General features: G+C 50.3%; 1 protein-coding gene across 1 annotated transcript in view; it reads right to left on the bottom strand.

Moving 5' to 3' along the window:
• NDUFA10 (NADH:ubiquinone oxidoreductase subunit A10) overlaps positions 1-20,573 on the bottom strand; it is a 48,956-nt gene extending 28,383 nt beyond the window's left edge. Inside the window, exons 1-8 of the mRNA XM_024759224.1 lie at positions 20,423-20,573; positions 16,704-16,872; positions 15,744-15,959; positions 15,119-15,205; positions 13,054-13,175; positions 11,039-11,118; positions 7,207-7,261; positions 5,218-5,303 (exon numbers count right to left, since the gene is read on the bottom strand). Of these exons, the coding sequence (XP_024614992.1) occupies positions 5,218-5,303; positions 7,207-7,261; positions 11,039-11,118; positions 13,054-13,175; positions 15,119-15,205; positions 15,744-15,959; positions 16,704-16,872; positions 20,423-20,497 (890 nt within the window). The 5' untranslated portion in view covers positions 20,498-20,573. The remainder of the gene's footprint in view (positions 1-5,217; positions 5,304-7,206; positions 7,262-11,038; positions 11,119-13,053; positions 13,176-15,118; positions 15,206-15,743; positions 15,960-16,703; positions 16,873-20,422) is intronic.
• Positions 20,574-23,842: the final 3,269 nt, after the last annotated feature.

The following is a 23,842-nucleotide window of genomic DNA, read 5'->3' as shown; positions in this document are numbered from 1 at the left end:
CTGCGTGGCCCACCACGGCTCCAGGACCTCAGCGGGGCAGTGCTCTTGGAGGCCCAGTCCCCCACCTGCAAGAGGACGGGAGCCTCCACCAGGCGGAGTGCTGTGGACTCAGGAAACGCTTCTCAGACACCTCCCAGACACGGTGTCGACGCTGACCGTGTGCCTGGGATCAAGCTGACGCCTCGAGCTCTCAGCAGAGGGAGAGCACCACGCAGCAGCTCAGGCAGACCTCACCTCACGCTGCGTCTCTTACTTACAAGTTGGAGGTTCGTGGCAACCCTGCGCTGTCAGATGGTGGTTACGATTTGTTAGCAATGAAGTATTTTTTAATTAAGGTGTGTACGTTTTTCTAGACATAATGCTACTGCACACCTAACAGACTACGGTTTGGTGTAAACATAACTTTTCTATGCGCTGGAAACCAAACAGTTCATGTGACTTGCTTTACTGTGAGACTTACTTTACTGTGGTGGTCTGCAACCAACCTGCATTCTCTCTCAAGTCTGCCTGTAAAGATTATTTTTTTTAAACAAGGTTCAGGACGAAATAGTACATAATATCATTTAGGTAAATTTACAAACACATATACATATGTAAGTATCTGACAAAAAACAAAGTCAACCACTAAGCTTTAAAAAACAAAGAGGGGACAGCCTGGAAGGGTGGGATGGGGAGAGTGGGAGGGAGGGAGACGCAAGAGGGAAGACATATGGGAACATACGCATATGTATAGCTGATTCACTTTGTTATAAAGCAGAAACTAACACACCATTGTAAAGCAATTATACCCCAATAAAGATGTTTAAAAAAAAAAAAAAAACAAAGAGGGACTCCAGGTTCAGCTCCAACAAGGAAATAGCCTGGAAACCACCTCTCTAGTCCTTTACAACAAAGGAAGCTGAGAAAAATGAAAATCAATTGCTTGTCCTGGAATAACAGCAGCAACAACATATGGGTGATTAGAGCACACAGAGTGGAATGACTGACAGCAACGCCATAAGGGATGGAGGGAGGAATCTGCCCCAGCCGTGAAGTGGTATCGCCACCTGAAAGCAGGCAGACGTGAACTGGAAACTACAACAAGGACAACAAATTTTTACAGAGTACAACAGCAGTGCTAAGAGAAAAGATAAAATGGAATCATACAGAATGCCCAATTAAAACCAGAAAAGGTAGCAAAAAGGGGCAGGGGAAGGAGACAAAGAACAAATAGAAAATGATGACAAACGTGGTAGAAATTAATCCAAGTATATCAAGAGCCGCTTTAAATGTGAACTACCCAAATATACTAATTAAAGCTGGAGACTGACAGAGTCGATTAAAAGCATAAGACCAGCTATATGCCGTCTATAAGAAACCCACCTGAAATCAATCCAAAGACTCAGGCTAAAAGTAAAGGGATGGAAAAAGATACACCATTGCTAGATTAGTGAAAGCTGGAACAGATGCATTAATTTCAGACAAAGCGGACTTCAGAACAAGAAAGGATCAGGAATCCTTTACACAGGGGCACTGTGTAAGAGTAAAGAGCTCAGTCGTCCAAGAAGGGACTTAACATCCTAAACACGCACGCAACTTACGGAGCGCCAAAATAAACGAGGCAAAAACGAATAAAACTCAAAGGAGAAACAGACAAATCTGCCATTGCAGTTAAAGATTTCAACACTCTCCTTCAGGATCGGGCAGATCCAGCAAACAGAAAAGCAGTAAGGACATGGATGACCTGAACATCACCACCAATCAGCTCAGTCTCACTGACATTTGTAGAACACGCCGTTTGACGACAGCAGAATCCACACTCTTCTCACGCTCGGCCAGACATTATTCAAGACAGAAAACACTGCTGACCATATGAAACGTCTTAACAAGGGTAAAAAGGGCAGAAATCATACAAAGTATGTTCTAAGACCACAGTGGAATTAAACTACAGGGAAATTTATAGCATCGAGTGCATACATTAGAAAAGAAGAAAGATCCAATCATCTAAGCTTCTACCTTAGGAAACTAGAGAAAAGAGCAATTGAAGCCCAAAGGAAACAGGTTAAAAAAAATAGCAATAAAAATTGGAGTAGATGTCAATGAAACTGAAAATAAGAAGACAACAGAGAAAATCAATAAAACAAAGAGCTGGTGCTTTAAAAAGATCAATAAACATGAAGAAAAAATTCACAAAGGACAAATAAATAGCCAATAAAAATACACCTGTTTGACGTTCAGTGTTTATGAAATGCAAAAATAAAGCAAATGCTTTTCTTTGATACCAAAATCACAAGTTTTTGTTTGCTTCTTATTTTAACTATTCTGTCTTAATAAGGGCTTTCAGAAGACCGGTTCAAGTGTGCCAGCTGGTACACATCTTCTGGAGAACAATTTCACAATACACCAATAGTTGCAAAATGTGTTCATATAATCTGACCCGTAACTCCACTTTTATACCTTAAGAAAGTAACGTGAAATGGAACAAAAATAAATACACTATGCTCATTAATGTTATTACGATTATGAAGAAATGGAAATAACCCAAAAGGCTGATATTAAAGAAGCGGTAAATGGATTATGCCTGTATCTCAGAGGTCAACAACGTTTTCTGTAAAGGGCCAGATAGTAAATATTTCAGCCTGAGAGAGCTACGTACGGCTTCATATATGTACTTTTTCCTTCAGTCTTTTAAAAATGTAAGGACCATTCTTAGCAGCTGAGGCCTGGGTGGACCCACAGACCATGGTTTGCCAACCCCTGACTGGCATCAGTCAATGGGTTTATGCAAGTGTGAGCAGCCATTAAAAACTCGAGTTTTAAACGTTTAACAAGACAGGGACATGCTCATATTAGAAGTTACAATACAAAGACATAATATTAGCAAGGTTACTTTTATTTAGAAATACATGAACACACCGACACTTTACAAAAGACTGGAAGAGCCTGCATTAAACTCTGACGCTGGCTCCTGTGGTGGCAGAACTGCAGGTGATCTGGCTCCGTCCTGGACTTCCGTTTCCTGACTTTCTTCCACATGTGGCTGTAACTCTGACCTCTGACCCTCCCGATCCCAGTCTTTCTTCAGTGCCCCTCCCCAGGTTAAACGCTTCATCATCACACTCACTCAGCTCTCCCGCTCGCCCACATCCAGCGGCAAAGCCCGACCCTGTCCGCATGCAGAGCTCTGCCTCACCCCCACGGTACCTCCATGACCGTGTACCCCCGTCCGCAGCAGCCGCCCACAGCTCCTTCCCGGCCGGTCCTCCCCACGGGCCTGGGTGGCGTTCTGGACCTTCTCCTCCCTCCTCAAACCGCAACACGGCCCCTCCCGCCCTCAAGGCCTCTCAGGGCTGATGACCCGTCTCTCATTTCACTATGAAGACAGAAGCCAGCTGAAGAGAAGCTCCAGGCGCGCCTGGCACAGACCCACTTCTCTAAGCCCCGCCCTGTCCCCGCCTGCCCAGCGCCAGCGTGGGAAGCAGGAACTGCCCATCAGTGCACCAGCCCACACCCTCCTCCAGGGCCTCTCCTGTCCTCTCAGCGTCCATACCCCCAGCCCAGCCACAGGACCTCTCTCATTGGTACAAAACATGCGTTAAAACACACAACAGGGCTTCCCTGGTGGCGCAGTGGCTGACAGTCCGCCTGCAGGGGACACGGGTTCGTGCCCCGGTCCGGGAAGATCCCACATGCTGCAGGGCAGCTGGGCCCGTGAGCCATGGCCGCTGAGCCTGCGAGTCCGGGGCCTGTGCTCCACGATGGGAGAGGCCACAGCAGTGAGATGCCCGCGTACCGCAAAAAAAACAAAAACAAACAAAAAAAAAAAAAAAAAAAAAACAACAAAAACCGTGAAAAATGAATAAAATTTTAAGTCTTAGTTTTAACAATTAAATCAACAGGTTCAAAAGGAAAACATTCACTTTCAAGCACAGGATGTGGAAAACTAACGGCAGGTCCATTTTCCATACATGCTCATATTAGGGTGCGTCCAAGTGGAAAGAAACATGTGCGTTCGCTATTGAGAGAAACTGACATAGCAAAGTGCTCTGCACCGCGGAAGGCCAGCAGACCAGCTCCGCAGCGCTCACCCGATGGGCTGACGGCAGAGCGGTCACCCAGGCAGAAGGCCACGCGAGGGTCACACAGACGTGTGTTCCCCGACACTGACCGAGCCCCGCCACCGCCTGAGCCCGGGTGCCAGCAGCGCAGGCCGATGCGAGCCTCCGCCAGGCCCCCGCCCCGAGGCACAACGGGGGTCGGCTCCCCGGATCCCTCCAGCACAGGGGCAGTCACCTACGCTCACAGGAAAATGACGTTTCCTGGGTCGGAGCTGTCTTCTCTGCCTGGAACACTTCTGCAGAAGCACAGCTCGTACGCCTACAGAACTTGCCCATTGCTGCGAGCACAGCAGGCCTGTACCGCCGTCTCCCTGGGCTGGAGTACCAAGCCCCATGCACCAGGGACAGCGTGACCACGGTGAGCACCTGCCTCCTCGCTGGGAGGCTGGGACCCAAGGAGGTACTAAAGCAGAGGGCACTGTGTGACCAGCACCCAGCACAAGTTCTGCGCACTGAGTGTCTAATGGGCTTTCTGGGCAAAATACTGCCCACGTGTCACTGCATCTCTCATGAACAAAGTAGCCCACTCAGCATGTCCCCTTCTGCCGTGGCCTCCCCCACCTCCACGTTCACCATGGCCTCCCCGCCCCTCCTCTCCCGGCTCCAGCCCCAGCGGCTCCTGTCTCAGGACCTCTCCACCCGCCGGCATCCCTGCCCCACGCTCACCCCAGACACTGCGGGGCCCAGTCCTCGCACACTCGGGTCTCCTCAGAAGAGAGGCCTTCAAGCCTTCCTCAGAGCGCCCTCTGTCACTCACCCCAGCCACTGGCTGCCCCATTACTCAGGGTTACCTTTCTCCCCAGCCTTTAGCACCCGTATGGCTCTACTGATTCAGTGACAGCAGGACTTTTATTCGACACTATATTCCCTAAATCTGGAACACTGCCTGGCACAGGGCGCAAGCAAAATACTTGGTGAGTTAATAATGGCTGTCTATCAATTCACCACCAGGTCAGAGAAAGCAAGAGCCTGTGTGGAAGGGAACAGGAAGTACGCCTCAGTATCCGGCAACCTGCAACACAGTGACTCCAAAATTCTGTAAGTTCCCACAGCAGGCAACGCGCCACACTGGAAGCCAGCCCTGCCCCACCCCGGCACCGCCCAGCTCCGGCAGACTCACCGCATCCTCAGACTGTGGAAAGTGCGGTCGTCCTGGTCCAGCCACGGGCCTTTCTCGTACTTCAGATACTCAATATCCTCGATCACCTGGACAGAGGGATTTAATGAGACAACATTCAGTGCACGACAAACCACAAATACCTGGCAGGGAGAATCGCACTGTGAAAGTCAAAATGAAAGGAAGGTGGGCAGACAGCCTTCTGTGAAGTGGGGGCCGAGTGACGACGCCCAGTGTGGGCACCTGGCCCAGCTGACACCGGGGTGCTGTGGAAACTCCCTGGCAGGCTGGGAGAAAAGGAGCAGGTGCAGGAAGAACCAAGACGAGGGAGGAAAATCAGCATTCCTCAGACTCCTCATTTCCTCCCATGTAACCTTCTTCCAGAAGGCAAGATTCAGCCACTCGAAACAACAGGACAAGAAAATAAATACATTTCCTAGAGAGCGCCAGTAATCCAAGTTCCTCAACCCCAAAGCCTGCGGTCCGTACAGCCTGACTTCCCAGCGGGGTGGCCTTTCCAGACGCATTCGCCCCCAAAACACACCGAACCTGGGGACCTCTCTTTAGCTTTCAAGAATTGGAGCACATTCAGTTATGAACACAAATAATAACCCAGTCTCAGAGAAAATGTATTACTCTTCTGCTCAGGTACATGCCATGGAAACAGTCTGTCAAAGGAACAAAAATTACCCAAAGACAAACAAAAATCAACATCACAGAAAAAGGCGGCTGGAAGGAAATGAAATGCAACTTAACGGGTCCAAGTAGAAAGAGCCAAGCCGAAAAGAACTGCCAGGCTGGGCCCAGAGCCGGACTTGACTGCGGGTCTCCCGTCCTGGAGGAGAGAGGCCTATTCCCTCCAACTCTCTCCTCCCCTCTCCCCAAGCCAGGAGGCAGCTGAGAGCTGTGCTATCATTAAAGCAGCCAACTGCTTTGCAAAGCTTTCTGTCTGCTGTCACCACCTACACCCCAACCCCAGATCATAAAACCTGCATTTTCTTCTAGATTTTTTACACCTTTTGTTGTGTGTTTTTAGTAATTTATGCTTAATATACAACACAAAATACGGGCCTTTTTTCTTTAACGTAACAGATGGTCATTTGCCTCAATATCATTTAAGAAATAATCTATTTTCCTCTATTTTGTTTTTATCAACCTTTAAGGTACTGCCTTTTCCAAGCTAAAGTTACGAACACACATGAGCGCACATACGCACCTGTTTCTGCACTCTGTCCTGTTCCATTAAGGCATTTATTCACCCTTGCATTAATGCCACAATGCCTTAATTAATGTAAGTTTGTAATACGTTTGCATACTTGGGCAGGAAAATGTTACTCTTTCTCAGAATGTCTGGTTATTGCTCACTAAGTTCTGAAAACTGCAGAGGGTGACCTGATGTCACAAATGCGTGTGCGGATCTGGGGAGAGCTGGTATCTTTACACAGTTGGCTGCTGAATGACATGCTCCAAGCGGTCAAAGCCCCGAGTACAACTTGGAGGCGGCCCTCCCTGTGCGTGGACAGTGGTCCCTGCACATCCGCGGTGCCGTGTAGCACCAGGATGTTTATTACTGGAAACTGAAGACCGTGCAGTGCTATAGGATTTACTACTGAAAAAATCCACGTATGAGCAGACACGCACAGTTCAAACCCGTGTAGTTCAAGGGTCAACAGTCTTAATAAGTCTTTCCCGTTAACTGATCCAACTTTCAGTTTTACCATCTGTTTAACAAAAATGTTGGTGCAGATAACCTAAGGTTCTTTGCATCTTCACCATTCCATAATTTTAAGATTCTAGAAGCTGAATAATTTAAAAGAAAATCAAAATCTCATGACCAGGGGAATGTGATGGGTTGGCTCAGTATTTGTTTTAGATTATAAAACACAGACGCCTCTAAGACCAGTAGGAGCTGAATTCATTACCTGATTTGTAAAAACCTTATACATGAATTAAATGTAAGAATAATTATAAATTTTTCAGCCATTTTCTTACCTTTTCTGAATCTTGAGCTTCCCTTGCACCGTACTGTAAAACCTCACATTTTTCACTGTTAGAGAAAACAAGATGACATTCATGTAAATTTTCCACGTGGACGTTACCGTACAAATGAATACCTGACATCAAGGCTCCCACTCTAAATATCGACACTCTACATTCTCTGAACTGGCTCACGGGGCATGACCAGCTAAGGAGGGCAAGTCAGAAGCAGGGACATGCTCGAGGCTGGACAGTGACGGCTGCAGGTCTGTCTCCTGACTTCCCCTCTGACTGGACCACCCCCCGCTGCATGGGCGTGAGGCCAGCGTCTACAGGGAGCAGGGACACGAGTCACCTCTGCTGCCATGCAAACCATCTCCAGCTGCAGCACTCGCTACAGGAAGGTACAGGGGAGCCCGGGGCCTGAGTGGGACGGACGCACAGAGAGCAGCTAAGTGGTGTTTGGAGGGTGGGTGTCGCGGAGCCAGAGGGGGGATGGCAGGGGCACGTTACTTGAGCTGCTGGAATTTCGGAGACAAATGAAACGCTCAAAATAACCTGTTTCAATCAAACTATGCAACAGGACAGCAGCAACTCAGTTCCCTTAGTCCAGGTCCTTAGTCTGGACACTGAAAAGTCACGCTGGGTCCCAAAAAGGGGGACAGTGGAGTGAGCTTCCGGCACATCTACCCATTTCCTCACCACATCTACTGCTGTGCGGAGACCTGGCTGCCCAGCCAGGCGAAGACTGAAACCCGCCTCCTAGTCAGTGTGCCCTTGCCTCCGCCACCACCTCCAGACCAACCCGAGGAACGCTTCAGAGAGGCCCACTGGAGAGCCTGTCTCTGCAGAAGTGTTTGACTCCCCCCGCCCCGCTTCCAGGAGGGTACAGCAGAAAGGCAAGGCTGGACCACCACTCCCATGAACACTGCTCCGCATCTTCTCATTCAGGCGTCTTTACACCAGAGTGCCCCCTACTGACGGGAGCTACATCTACACCAGGGTCAATACTCCAAGAACACACGGCCCCCCACGCATATGCCCACAGACAGCTCCTCCAATACAAACTACTGGAAGCAGGGCTCCACCCAACCTTCCTGCAAAGCGGTTCCAGGCGGGAAGCCCGGCCCCCGTGCAGTGTCGGGCAGCAGTGCACAGGACGGCCTGTAACGCCATCATAAACAGAGTGGAGTTTCCTCCTTTCAGGTGAATAAATGCATCATCTTAAAGTAAACATATTCTGTAGTCACAGTGCCGCGCTACATGTGTCGCGTGAAGAGCAAACAAACATCAACAAAAAAACCTCTTTTTTATTTCATCTGGTTTGCTCACTGCTTATCAAAGTAGAAGCCAGCGTTCGGGCCTGAGGTGCCCGACTGGTGGTGAGTCTGCAAGGAGAGAGACGGAAACAAAAGGACAGCAGCGCAGCCTCTCGGAGTGGAAGCCCGACTCCATGCCCCAACAGGTTCAGCTCCACAAGGCAGAGCCAGACCCTTGGCTGCACTTTCCCCTTTCAGGTGGCTGAGGCTGGGGACAAAGAGAGAAAGAAACCAACCTGGGAATCTGGGAAGTCCGCGCAGCAGAAACAGGTCTGTTTCACAACGCATAGTAGGTCTAACACTCCTGAGCGACTCTGAACTAACTGAGCCCGTGGCACTTAAAAACATCCAGACCCAGCCCAACCGGCGAGGACGCCGGAGAAGCCTCTCCCTCGAAGTGCGACCTGACTCTAGGAGAGCGAGCGGCCCTGGCACGAGGGACCAGCAGAGGCCGCAAAGGCCCCGCTGTACACGGCCGGCGCACCGCACGTCCTCAGGGGCACCTCCCGACGAGGGCCCCGCACACCACAACGCAGGAAGCTCACCCCGCCCGCAAGGTTCCTCAGAATGAGGTGCGGAGAAAGCTGCTGTTTCAAGCCCGGGAATCAGCTGGAAGGCACGATACCCGCGCCGTTACGGTGAAACCACCAAGCTCCCAGACTGACCCCGCGGGGTGACCCAGCATGCGGCACCACCGTCCAGCAGAGACCAAGAGCCAGTAAAAACCCGTCCTTAGGAACCACCAGTCCATCACCAGCGAGCCACGGCTTCCAAATCGTGCGGCGACCCACAAGGCCCGCGCCCGACCACCGAGGCAGGGATGTGAAAACAGAACTGAACGTCTGACCGTCTGCCCTGACCGGTGAGGATGTGAAAAACCGTCCACTCCACGCTGGGATTCACCAGTCACCAGAGGGCAACGTGCTGGGCTGGGTTCACCAGCGGAGGAGGAGGCGGTCTGGTCTCCAGCACAACGGAAAGTGGCCCCTCGGGAGCGCTGAACCTTGGAGAGGCCACGAGCTGACTCCCAACGCAGCTCAAGGACGGAGCGCCAAATGGAGCAACGGATACTTAGAATCACTGCTAAACACTTCATGATCAGGAAGCCCTGAGGGTAAGTTCTGGAAAATAACTGCCAGGTACAGGAAAAATCCCACCCCATCTGCAAGTTCAATCTAGGCTTTACTTTCCTGATGTTACAGCTGAACGTCCTATTTGAGAGCTTGCTGGGCAGCCTTGTCTCGGTGGTGATTTTGTAGCCAGAAGATCTCCAAGAGGAATCTTTGGAACTGAAATCCTAGGGTCAACCATCTCTGTTTATTCTCATAGCTCTATATATTCCCCTGGACAAGATTTACAAAACTGACTTTTTTCCTGCACTTCTGGCCTTGAAAATAGAGCAGTACGACCTACAGTCCGCCCTGTTGCTTCTACCGCCTAGGAGAGAAAAGCTTATCACAAGCAAGCAGAGATACTATAAGCCTCAATGCTCACAGCTAAAATCATGACATTCCAATTTAAAATCAAACTTTTCTTCCAAAACTGCTAGACATTACTTTGTTTTTATTCACAATTTTACAGTTACTTTGAAATTTTAAACAACAAGAGCATAATACTTTAAGGTATCAAGAAAGGCTTACGTTTTCTAAAAGTCTGAGAAATACTACTAGACCTTCAGTAACAGCATTATTCAAACATCCTAATTTTACTTGGACTTGAGTGACAGTAGGAGATGACTCCTTCCACATGACATACACGCAGACCACAGAATGACCATCTAGAGAGTGGATGAAACCATGAATCCCTCGGTGCTTTCAATAAAGAAAGAGGGAGGGAGAGAAGAAACCAAATGGAAAAAGGTCTGGTGGTGTTTTCATTTAACCCAGACCCCACTTAAGAACATCTTTCAAAAGTATGTACAGACGTTGCTGGCCTTTCACAAATTTTGCGTGGACTCAGCACCTTCAGGCAACCTTCCAGGTAATAAACACGACCATTCAGTTGCCACCTAGAGTGAACACATGCGTTCTCTAACCCTAAAACCTGTCACAGAATACAGCTTCAGCTCACTTCTAGCATCAAGATGTTCTAAAAACACAACAAAAAAATGTCTTGGCAAAATAAGCAAATCAAAAACCAAAAGTCAACCCCAAACCTACTAACTCAAACTGAAATATCTGCTGTCACCGTTGCTCACGAACGTCACATTGAAACTCCCCAGACGACATCCGCTGAAATCAACAAGAGCGCGCCCCTGGGCGGGTGGGGCCTAAGGAACTGCGCGTGCGGAGTTCTGTCGGATAAATCCTCGCGACTTCCCTGGCGGCCCAGTGGTTAGGACCTCCCCTACCAGTGCAGGGGGTGCAGGTCTGACTCCTGGTCGGGGAGCTAAGGTCCCACACGCCTTGAGGCCACAAAACAGAAGCAATACTGTAACAAACGGAATGAAGACTTTAAACACGGTCCACGTCGAAAACACCTAGAGTGAAATTAAATAAATACACCAATCCACCGTGCCCTGGGCTCACCTCATCTCAGGGAGGAAGGTCCTCTTATAGGCATTCTCGATGCTCTGAAGGTAGGCGGAGGTGATCTTCATCTCATGTGGCTGAACAAAAGCAGAGAAGTGTGATACGTTTGGACTTTTCTTTTACCCGTGCTTATGGAAAATGTGAGACAATCAACGAACAGCTTTCCTAGAACGAGTCACACTGGGTGCTCTAGGAACTGTGGGGTGATGGGAGGGGCTTCGGTACCGGTTAGAACAGTTCTCATTGCACCGCAGAGAGCACGGAAGCCTGCCCAGGTGAACGTATGGCATGACCTTTCTTTCACAGACTCTAAGAGGTGGACTCAGAACAGGATCAGGAAGAACCCCCTTTACAGTTACGGCCCCGCCTCCCGTTCTGGGCCATGCCCGAGTGCAGGCGATGCAAGACGACACGCCACACGAGGGGACTGGGAGGGGCACTGGCCCACTTCCCCCCCGAGCCGCAGAACCCGCCCCCGTGGCCCACCCCGCTTTTCTACCACTCACCCCCACCTCTCCCGCTTTTTCCATCTCCACTTCCCTTTCATACAACGTTTGCCAATTTCAGAAACATAAAGCTCCAATTATGAGTGGCAAGTTTCCATACTGAAAACCTCTCACGGTTTAGCAACGCTAAAGGCTAAGTTATCTGCCACCCTGTTTGATTTTCTTCATGGCATTTGCCTTTATTTCCTGTACTTCTTATTTATTTCCTTGTTTACTATTAGTCTCCCCGCTAGAATATAAGAACACACATCTATCAATGACATAATGTTTCTTTGATAAAATGTCTCCTTTACTTAGACACAGTGGTAATTTTAGCTGGTGACAGTATTCATGGAATACTGGAAAAATAAAAGTGTTCACAGCTCTAAGTTGTTCCTCAAGATGGTTTCTAAAATATTGCTATCCAGATATCAAAAGTTATCTAGAGAATTCTAAATATATATCTTCATATTTCTCAATAAACGTCACTCTAATAGGCAAAAGTGTTCAAAATTATCCCACTGAATGATAATTAAATGCTTTTGACTTGCAGTTCCCTCCTTCCGCCACCTGATGGACTATTCTCCAAAGTCTACATTACACATCACACTTAGGAGGAAACTCTCACACAGGTGCAGGCTGGTAACCAACAGGGAGCCACGGGTGTCACGTGTGTTCACCACCAAATGAGCAAGGAGGGGGACCCACAGCCTCTTTCAGTTGCAGCAAAGACACCCAGAGCGTCTCTGCCACCCTGGCAAGGACCTGCCATCAGAGAGGCACTCACGGAGCACCCGTAAGACTCCCATCGCCAAGGACGGGCCCTGGGATGACAGATATACAGGCAAGCCTACCTTTTCATCACAATGTCAAAAAGAGCATTTCCTCCCAGGAAAAAATACTCCAGGTAGGAGGGATCTTTCCAAATAAGAACTAGCCAAAAGGGCAAAGACGGGCCTTGTTAACCTGCATCCTGCATCACACCTGCAGAGCCAACTTCAAATCGCAGGGTTTCTAGGCACCTGTCTGTCTCGACGCCCCTAAGCATTCATGAACGCGTGTGGAGATCACTGCTCTACTGTTTTAGGGTCACTGAGTAGGAAAAAGAGGAAGACAGGCCCAACATATGGGAGTGGTAAACTGAAAGGGTATTAGAAATTATTTTCAACTTGTAGGAAACAACAGGGCGTGAAAAGCCCGTTAGAAAAACAGAAAGGGAAGTCCTGTCAGGAGATGCACCCATCCTCAGAGTGGCTCAGGTGACCCAGGGTCAGGGGACAGTGGCAGGATGGCACCAGGGACAGAGAGCACTGGAGGAGAGCAGTGAGCGACCGGGGCCTCCTTCAGTCGCCCATCTCACAAGTGCCCGCTCTCCCGGGGGGACCCATGTGCGTGCCCCTGTCCCTGTGGGGGCCATCAGGAATTCACAGTATCCCACTATAAGTATCGGTGTGAAGCGCTGATCTATGTTAAACGTAATGAGGACACATAAAGAGACAGTGGTCTTGGACTTAAAGGCTGAGTTACGTTTCCCTTCTTCTGGATCCGGCTCTGGATCTCGGGAACGGGCACGTCAACGTAGATGACCACGTGAGGGGGCAGGTACTCGCAAATGGTGACCTTCTTCACCTCGTTGTAGTGGTCCACACCTGGCACAAGAGAGGCACCATCTGTCAGCCGACGGTCCACGGACAGCCCTCAGATGCACACTTCTCTTCAAATAAAAGGCCAAAGGTACACGCGGTTCTCAGAGCCACGTGTCGACCTGCGAACCACGTAACAGTCACGGCCGTTACCGCCAGCTGCACACATGTGAGGCTGGCACACAGCGACCGCAGCACTCACAGCCACCCTGCAGGGCAGGGCTTCTCATCTCTACAGACCAAAAGAGTCAGGCCGGAGAAATCAGGCAACTTATATCAACACTGGGATTTAAGGCCCGGCCTAAGAGCTTTCTAAAGGCCAGATCTGAAGTGTGCCTGGCCACACGGGAGTGTGCAGCACCTTTCCCCACTCCCAGCCCACTGCCCCTCCGGGTCCTCCTCGCTGCTGGCCCCATCGGCCCAGTTGAGTCCACTCTTCCTCTCCCACAGAGCTGACCAGCCGGGCTTGCCAAGAGCGCGCCCGTGTCCAGGTCCGCCCAGCCCAGCAGGCTGCTCCACTGCCCGCCATAGGCCTCCCTCCCGCGGGGCCCCCTCCAACCCCGACTTGCGCCCAAGGCTCTCCTTCTCTGTGACTTGCCTTCCCCGAACTCATCCTTCAGATAAACAAATTCAAACCTAACCACATGCCTCCCGTACCTAAAACCCCTCAGGGGCTCCTCAGTACTTTCAGGAGAAACCTAAGCGTCCCAGCCAAGGTGCCCGTCCTGCTAGTGTGGCCCTGCCCGCCCCTCCGCCAGCACCCGGCCCCCTCCAAGCCGCACCAGCGCCTGCTGCCCTCAAAGCTCCTGTAGCGGCACCGCCAACGGCTCAGCCAGAGCTCACTCCTCAGGGACGCTGCCCACAACACCCCGTCTCCCGACTGGTCAGACACTCTCGACACGCTTCCTCAGCACCCGGGGACCACGCTGCACAGCCAGCAAGTGCGCTCACTGCAACCACGCATCTAGGCTGCTTTCCCACCCCTCCCCCCAGGATGGCAGGGGCCTTGTCTCACCGAGCCTCACACCCCTCTCACCTAAGGCAGAGCCCGGCACACAGCGCGCACCCCGGAAAGGCTGGCTGGCTGGCCTTGAGGCTGTCGGAGTGTCTGTGTGACTCAGTGCCTGGCTCAGCAGCACGGGCTCTGGCTGCCCTCCACACAGGCACCAGGACTGCGCAGACAGCAGGACAGGCCCGCAGACCAAGGGCGGCCCCCTCACCGCTCAGCCTTGGCTGGCTTCGGTCTCCCCATTCAGGAACCCACCGCTCGTACTCTGCGCTCCAGATCTAGCCGCCTGCTGGATCCAGGCGACCAAGCTCGCCGTGAAAATGCCCACAGGCTGAACGACCACACGGCCTTTCCACAGCCCTCTCCAGCATACGCCTAGCTCCAGACACCCCGGCCCCAACCGGACGGGTTCCCTCACTCCTCATGGCCAGGCTACTTTAGCCAGGAGCCTTTATTCTTGTCACTGGCCACTTGCCAGACTTTCAACAATCCCCCAACCCAGTGCTAGTGTCCCTAAGAGCACTAGACCAGCACGTGCAGGAGAGAAGGAAAGGATGAGAATGCTGCAGTCACAGGGGGCAGCAAAGAGGAGTGAGGGAGGCACGGGAACAGGACCGCTCAGTGAAGCTAGCCACGGGCCACAGAGCCACGGAGCTGTGCCACTAGGTGGCTGGAGAGCCAGGGAAGTTTCCTGGGAGGCTGTGTGGAGACTCGGCTTAAGCTGTGCGTTCAGGATCCAGTACACCACTGTGCTTTCACAGGGAGAGACGAATTTAGGAGGGAAAGAGGGTGGAAGGAATTGGTTTTTCCTGTGGAATGGCATTATTCTTCTATTTAAAAGATGTTCACAAAACGCATACTAACTGCAGGGTGAGTCTAGCAGGGCCTTTACCAAGTTACCCCACGCGCCCGGGAAGGCCAGCCTGCCAGCCGGACTCACACTGCTTCCGGATGAAGCCCTGTCGGTACATCGCCTCCACAAAGACAAAGTCACTGTAGATGGAGCGCTCCAGCACCACACCCTGCCCTGTGTAAAAACATGGAGACAAACATCAAAACTCAGATAGTAATTAAAGCAACGAAAACTAGCCCTTTCATTTTAGAAAGGGAAAAAATTATTTACAATTCCACTTCCAAACCAAATATTGTCAAGAGAACATACTTGCACTTCTAAGTGGGAAATCATTTTCAAAACTACAATACTTTTTTGGTTTTGGCGATACAATGTTCTGTTTCATTCTTTCAGCCCTGTTGAAAGCATCCGGCTACTAGAGAAAGGGATTTCGTTTTGGAACCACAGGTCCTGCCCCGTGCACCCCCCTCCCGCCCCTGTCCACTGCAACCCTGCCCCCATCCCAGATGCTCTGTAAGACCCCCGGGGCGTCCGCCCCACGCCCACCACCGTGGATCTCAGAGAATCCATGATCTTATTGGAAAGCCAGAGCTTGCCTCATCAAATACCCTTTAAAAAAGCTCTAATGAGCAGCAATCTAAAACGACTGCATTTCAGAAAAGGGTTCAAGCGCAGCACACGCCCGACAGCTACCCAACCACCGATACCACACCTGTGCTCAGCACGTGCTCCAAGGCATCCGCGTACTGCAGGAGGCGACTGGCGTACAACCAGGACTGCAGGCGGTAGCTGTTGCCGTCGTTACTCTTCGGGTCATCGTAAAACTTCTCCAAACTGCAGTTGCTGCTGAGCTGTGTGTCCAGGGGTTTCCCATCCCCAGTGGTGCTGGCTGCATAATGGATCCCTGCCTCGGGAAAGTGCTTCAGGCCTGAGGAGAGAAACAACCGGACAAAACATGCTATGGGCACGGCGCATCCCACCAGCAAGCGGCGGAGACGCATCTGAACACCGCTGCTGAGGCCGGTCGGCGAAGACCTGGGGAAAGTTACCCTGACACCTGTGTTCTTGGTGCGTGAAAGGGAGCACACGAGACATGGAAGACGACATGTCTGAAGCACGTGTGCAAGGGCAGCATGAAGCTCCAGGGCTGCATGGCAGCGCTTCCCACGGTACCGTCGTATGAACTCCTCCTGAGGAGAGCTGCCCCTGAGCGTGGGTGCCCGCTGCATGCAACTGGGCTTCGGCTTGTCAAATACTAGAGAAAGGCACGGGGACGACACCGGCTCCAGAGTCGGGAAACGGGGTGGACGCCTGGCCCTACACAAAGCAGCCTGTGACCCAGCTTCTTACTGAGGTTGCCCGTCCGTAAGTGAGAGCAGAATGTCAGCCCTGTTCACGGGCTGTTACACAGTTCAAACGAGACTGCTCCCGTGAAAGTGCTCTGCTTACATGGTCAAGAGAAAATCCCAATTCAAAGTGACAACCAGCATGGACTTCTAAAATTTTCCAAATCTGAAAGACTAAGAACAGCTTTTTCAGTAAATATTTCAAAAGCGTAAAATACCTACCTTAGGCGCAATTCTACCTACTCAGTATTAAAGTAAACTCCAACTCAGATAAGTAACTGTATATCTGAGAAAGTCGTGTCACTCTGCAGGACACAAGTTCATACCTAGCTTCTCTGCTATTTCTTCTGCAAGCCTGCCTTTCCCCGAACATATGTTGCCGTCCACAGTTATCACTCTGCTCTTTCCCGTCAGCTTTTTGGTCGTTCTTTCACCAAGCAGGTACGCCAGCGGGCCGTACCGCAGCTTGCACTGGACACTTGTGTGAATTCCTCCCTGAAAAACACACAGCAGACAACAGCACGTGAGCATTCTGGCCACCACGGGCACCAGCAGTTATCAGGTAAACATAAATGCCAAGAAGACCCCTGGTGACAGAACAGCCGACACCAACCTCTGTATAACCTATTTGTTGAATTACTGCCTCTCAGCTCCACCCCCAACGTAAGTTCATAAAGACAGCGACTGCCTGCTTTGATCACTGCTAAATCCTCAGGGCCTGGAACAGGACACGCTTACCATGTTCAATAAAAATTGCATGGACGGATGGATGGACGGATGACAGAAAGGCAGGAAGGAGGGGGAGGGGGGGACAGGGCGGAAGGAGATAAGGAACATTTCTCTAGTGCAGGCTCCCACCCTGAGCTCTGGAACGGGTTATGTCATGCCTTTAAACAGCTCCTGATGTCCTAGATGTCCTGAAAGTACCTGAAAGCTAACAGACCTAAAACTGAAATTCAGCACCCACACCCCGAGCCCCAATCTGCTCCCCTCACAAGCTCCCCACCCACCAAGCAGAGCAGAGCGAAGCCACGAGGCACCTTTGATACCCTCCTCCCTCCTCCAACTCCATAATCACTCACAAAACCCTACTGATCCTAATCTGAAGTCTCTGGGGCCAGCGGCCCCTCCCCACCCCCAGTGCACCGATTCTGCGACAGCCTCATCTGCAGCGCAAATGCCTGCTCTGTTTCCTGTCTCCAGTGTCCCAATCTACTCTCCACACTGAAACTCAAACAACCCCTATCCCTGAAAAACAAAACAAAATAACCCCACAGATCAGCAAGGGGAGGAGCTGGAATGACCCATGCAGTACCGCATCAGAGCTACAGACACAGTATGGACTCATGTTTAGTGGACACAGGGAAGTACTTATAGATGTGGGTATGTACACAGGTTAACATAGTACACTTCCTTGCTCTGTCTGCTGAGAGGACCTAGAAGCAACAAAGCTCCAAGATCAATCACACGGAGTACCTAGGTCTTGGTTTCTAATGCCATTCTCCAGTAAAAGGAACAAGGGCTCCTCAGAGAAATGGCTGATTCTATGACTACCAGCTTGCCAGGCCAGGTAGTAAGGAAGTGCTCCAACACACGCCGTGAGGGGCAGGTTACAGGGATACAGGAGCCACCTGAAAGAGCTCCCAATGGCCACAGCTGGAACGGTCTGAGCAACGAGGTAGAGCTGTACTGAACTTTACCCCGAAATATAAAAAAAATATACACAAGTCCATACTGGTATAAATAAATAAATGCAGAGAAGAGACAAACCTCCCATAAAGAAGAATTCCAAACGATTTATGTGGCTACTCTGCCTTCGAGGAAGGGAGCCTAACCCCCCACTCCCTGCGTGCACGCAGTGACTCCCCTCCACAGAGGACACGATGGAAAGGGGGAAGCAAGAGTAACTTCACAGCAGAGACGCTACCGCCACCTCAGCCGGGTGACGAAGGTCCTCAGTGATAAGTCATGCTCACAGTGTACCTTTCATATTATGTGATGAGAACAGCACTTTGCCTCTGTGCCCTTCCTCCTAAGAACACACAGCCCCAGTCAGGTCACGAGAAAATATCAGATGGGTCCCACTGAGGGACGAACTACCCACACAGTCCTGCTCAAAACTGCCAAGGTCAACAGAAACAAGGAGGATCTGAGAAAACACCACAACCAAGAGAAGCAAACAGGAGGAATGATACATATCAAAATGCTCATAGAGTAACACCTGCAACAACAAACGACGGGAACCAACCAAAGGTCCATCGACAGGAGACCAGCAGAGTAAACGGCAGGATACTCTCTATATATTCCAAAACTCTCAAATCCCAACAACTGCGAATACCTAATTTACTCAGTTGCAACTGTGTGTCATTCACTCGTTCATTTATTCATTCAGCAACTGTTTATTAGATTCCCATACTATGCAGTCTTTTTTCTAGACGATGGGGATACAGCAGTGAGCCAAAAAATTCCACAGGATAACAAAACAAGTAATTATACAGCATATTAAGTAAGTGCTGTGAAGGGGAGGACGGTTTACGGGACGGGATGTACGTTAAAACGGGTGGTCACGGAACCCTCGCAGAAAGAGTGACATTTGAACCGAGACTGGACGGCAGTGAGGGAACTGGCCACGTGGCTACCTGGAAGAGGGTCTCCCTCCCGGGCAGGGGGAACAGTAAGCGCCAACGCCCTGAGGCAAGATCAGCAAGGCCAGTGTAGCTGCTGCCAAGTGGACTGGGTGCGGGAAGAGTAGCAGATGAGATAAGTGACGGGGTGTTAATCATATGGGTACCTTGCGCCCCAGAAATTAATCCCTCTCTCCTCCAGGTTACCTCTGAGCCATGTGCAAGCTGTTTCCCATCCGTGTCCCCAACTTGAATATACCTCGGATGTGGCACACGGCAGGTGCACAGTGATATGTGAATAAAGCAATCAACTTCCCTGACTTCAAATCTTTAGAGAGTGCTTTTTTACGGTTATGACAGTTTTTCTATTATTTCCCATCCTCAGTCCCATTCTTCTGCTCTCTGGAATCACATGGAATAAGTGATCTTTCACGACACATTTCCAATTCCTTCAATTATTCCAAGTAACAAGCTGTATACCCTTTTCATCTTATTCATTTTTCTCTGGACCTACTGAAGTCCATCTACATCCCCTGTAGGGAGTAGCGTCCAGAGGTGAACACAGTTTTACAGGTGGGTCCACCTAGTGTGTGCCCGGCAGCCCCCTCTACTCTGGGGCCCTCACTGTCACTAATGCAGGGAAGTACGCTGGGTGCTATAGACAATCACCTTTCCCTCTTTCATTCTTTCTCTCTTTCTTCTATTTTGCAGCCCGAGTTATCTCCTGAAACATTTCTATGACTTTTTAATAAGGCTATTGTACTGTTCTGTTCAAAATCCTTTGCCCATCAAAATCCTGAGCACAGAGGTCAAGTCCCTTTCCAGTTCGACACCAACGCTGCTCCAGCCACTAGTATCCAAAGGAGCTAGGATACAGTCACTGTCATAAAATAGTTTTCCTAAGGTTTCCAGCCACAGTTCATTTGCTTGTCTTGCTGAATCCGCGTACAACGTCATTCCACTGTCTCTACCGTAAGAAGTTCTAATCCTCCCAGATCTAACCTGAACGCCTTCTGCTCAACGTCACATCGCCCCTTACCTGGCCCTTGACAGCGCTGCCACATGAATTAATGAATGAATGAGCGCCCCCAGGCTCTCGGGGCTCGCCCACACCAGCTCATTCGTCTATCGCACAGTCGCACTGGGTAATGATATCCGCAACCTGGCCTCCCCGAGCAGGGCGGCCAGGCCGCCTATTCCCCTCCGGGCCCCACGTTCTGCTCGGAGCTGAGAGAAAACGACCTGGAGAAGCTCGCGGCGGCCCTTCCGAGGCCTGCCCTCGCGACTCAGGACCAAACTCTCCAGGGGACAGTGCGATCCCCCCCGAGAATGACGCCGGGAGGCCCGGGGAGGTGAAGAAGGGGCGGCGCCAGGAGGACAAGCCAGGTCCCACCCGCGGACCCCGCCCGCCGCCGCCTCACCACGCGCTGGACGACCGCCGCGAGGCCCCGAGAGGTCGCGGACACGGGGACCAGTCTCAGCAGCCTCAAGGCCATGACTCCGCTGTCAGCACCGGCTCAAGGACCCGAGGGGACGCAGTCGCGACGGGGCCCCTCCCGCGACCGGCGCGCCACAGTGACGTCACTGCCGGGATGCCCGCGCCGCGCCTGTCGGGAACTTCCGGACGGCGGACGCAGGCGCGCAGAGCGCGGGCGGGGGCTGATTTGCCTCGGCTGTTCCTTGGCGTCCGTCCCCTCTGGACCTTGTAGTGCCCGCCCGCCGCCTGGGCTCCAAGGGGAGGGTCTCCCGCCGCCCAGGCTCTAAGGGGAGGCCTGCCCACTGCCCGGTTTTGAGGGCGCGCTGTGCGAGGAGCCGAGGCCGCCCCAGATCTCGTAGTTACTGCTGCAGCACATCCCGCGTCCAGGACGCTCCCCACCCTCCCAAACTCCCTAGACCGGCAGGTGCGGATCAAAACCACCTCCTTGAAAGTGTCTCCATAGCTCACAAACCACCCGAGGCTAGGAAGGCGGCCTGGGGCTGGGGGCGGGGGGTGAAAGGAGGGCCGGCGTGAGAGCGACCCAGGACGAGCGCGGGCGTCCGAGAGGCTCTAAAGAAGGACCGTAGACTGACCTTCCCGACCCACGGCGCTTGTCCATCAGGGCCGGCCTGGCTGAGGTCCGCGCATCCTCCACCTCCCCAGGGCCCATCTCCCCGCCTGGCTCGCGACTCCAGGTCTAAAAGGTCTCATACCCCTTGGCGGGCCTGGTGGTGTCAACACCTTGAGTAACATGCAAACAAAAGCTGTCCTCATTCCCCTGTTAAAACCTCAATCGATCCAATGACCGGGGGCCTCAGTTCCTTTCAGGTTAGAAGGTGACTTTAATATGAGATTTCTTACCTACCAGGCTGCCGTTTGAAAAGGCTTTAAGATCCTCACTCTCCTCCTCGGGCTTATTGTTTTTAACACCCTAACTTGTCTTTTGTTTAAATTTCATTTGGTTTTCAACTTTTCAGAATGATCATGGAGTTGTAAAAACGAAGGTCCTTTCAATGGCTGTTTCTCTAATAAGAGAATCCCTGCCTGTCCAGAATACAGATTCCTAGTCCCCAGTGCCAGAGGGTCTGATTTAGAAGATCTGGGATGGGCCCTAAAATGTGTTTAACAAGCTTCCAGCTAATTCTGATGTAAATGAGCCACATCGAGAGAATAGTGTTCTACACCCTGCATTGTCCAGCAGCATGGGCCACTTCCAGATCCTACACCACTGTGCCCCCAGCCCCAAGCAAAGCTCCTAACACATCACAGGTGCACCTCAAATACAGGTGGATGAGCAGGTGTGACCAGGTAGCCCTAAGTCATCCAGCCCTGTGGAATCACCGCTTATTACCCAAGGCTTGGCTCTACATTCTGATATGTCTGATCCTCCCTGTCAGACTCTCTGGCCTTGTGTCACTGTCCACACCATTCGCATCTTCCCTCCAGCACTCCGGTTGTGTTTCCTGCTTCACCCTAAACAAACACACATCCTTCATCTCACTTCCCAAGACAAAGTTCCGTGTTTAACAACTTTTACTGATGGCCTAGCGAAAAAGGGAGAGCGATCCCAGTAGGAAACAAAATAACCTTAAATTAAATATCGGACATCACTGTCCTAGGACTAGGGAAAGAATTCTTCGGCTTGACACCAAGTACATAATACAAAAAAGGAAAAATTGGTAAATTGGACCTCATCAAAATTTTTTAAAAGTTTTGCTCTGTGAGAAACTCTTAGAGGATGCAAAAGCAACTGTGGGGATGGGGGTGGGGATGGACACCTGCAAACCACAGGTGTGACCAGGCACTCGCATCTAGAACACATAAAGAAATCTCAAAACTGAACAGTAAGAAACAAGTAATCCAATTAACAAGTGGGCAAAAGACATGAACAGACATTTCATCGAAGAGGTTATACACATAGCCAATAAGCACATGAAAAGATGTTCAACTGTGATCAGCCATTAGAAAAATGTAAATTAAATCCACAGTGAGATACCACTTCACACTTATCAGAAAGGCCAAATGAAAAACATAGTGATAACACCAAATGGTGGAGAAGATGAAGAGAAGCTAGTTCACGCATACACTGCTAGCAAGAATGTGAAAAGGTACAGCCGCTCTGCTAAAGAGAAGTTTAGCAGTTTCCAAATTGGAAAAGGTGTGAAACTAAAAATGAACTGTAATACAGCCTAGCAATTACAGTCTTAAACATTAACCCCGGAGAAATGAAAATTTAGGTTCACAGAGGAACTCGAATGAATGTTCGTAGCAGCTTCATTCCTAGCAGCTAAAAACTGAGGACCACCCACCTGTTCTTCAAAGGCGCACAGCTAAACAAAGTGTGGTACATCCATACCACGGAACACTGCTCGGCTAGAAAAACCAATGGACTGTTGATACAGGCAACAGCCTGGACCCCTGGAGAGAATTACGTTGAGTGAAGGGAGTCCATCTCAGAAGATTACATACAATGTAATTCTGCTTAAGTAACATCCCTGAAATAACAAAATTATATAGAGATGGAGAACAGATTAGTGGTCACCAGAGGCTAGGGAATGGGGGGTTGTGATGGAAACGTTCCATATCTTTTTTTTTTTTTTTTTTAACGTTCCATATCTTGATGGTGGTGGTCCACGAAGCTACACAGCTGACAGAATAGCTAGAGCTACAAGCGTATCCGCATATGCGTGTGCATGCACACACACACACACGTGCACGCACACACACACGTGCACACACAGGTGAATGCATGTATAACTGGTAGAACCTAAGTTCCATGGATTGCATCAAAGTCAGTGTCCCAATGTGGAGGCTACCATCATGTAGGACAGTGTCATCGGGGAAGATGGGGTGAAGGATGCACAGAACCTCCCTCCATCTTTCTTTGAAACTTCCTGTAAATCTGTAATTGTTTCAAGAAGAAAGTTTAAAAAATTGTGTTCTATGTACCAGCAACAAGAGAGAGAAAGATTTTTAATTTTAACTTTAAAAATTTAAAAGAAAGGATGCCATTTGTGTTAGAATTTTTTTTAAAAAACCCAAAAAACTCAAATCCCCAGAAACATGTGAAAGAGCCCTACACTGAAAACCACAAAAGTATATCAAGAAATTGAAGGACTTGTAAATGAAGAGAGGATTTGCCTTATTCTTGGATTAAAAGTCTCAAAATTGTAAAGAGGACAGTTACCTCCAAATTGATCTATAGCTTTAATAGAATCCCAATAAAAAGACCCCCAAGTTTTCTTTTGTTGAAATTGACAGGCTGATTCTAAAATGTATCTCCCCTAACCCCCATTTGGGAAGGACTAAGAATAACCAAGGCAATCTTGAAGAAAAAAGAACAAGGACAGAGGATTTACTACCA

This window comes from Neophocaena asiaeorientalis, unplaced genomic scaffold (genome assembly GCF_003031525.2).
Source record: "Neophocaena asiaeorientalis asiaeorientalis breed wild unplaced genomic scaffold, Neophocaena_asiaeorientalis_V1.1 scaffold185, whole genome shotgun sequence".
Classification (NCBI taxonomy): domain Eukaryota; kingdom Metazoa; phylum Chordata; class Mammalia; order Artiodactyla; family Phocoenidae; genus Neophocaena; species Neophocaena asiaeorientalis.
This window is presented reverse-complemented; position numbering and strand designations above follow the sequence as displayed.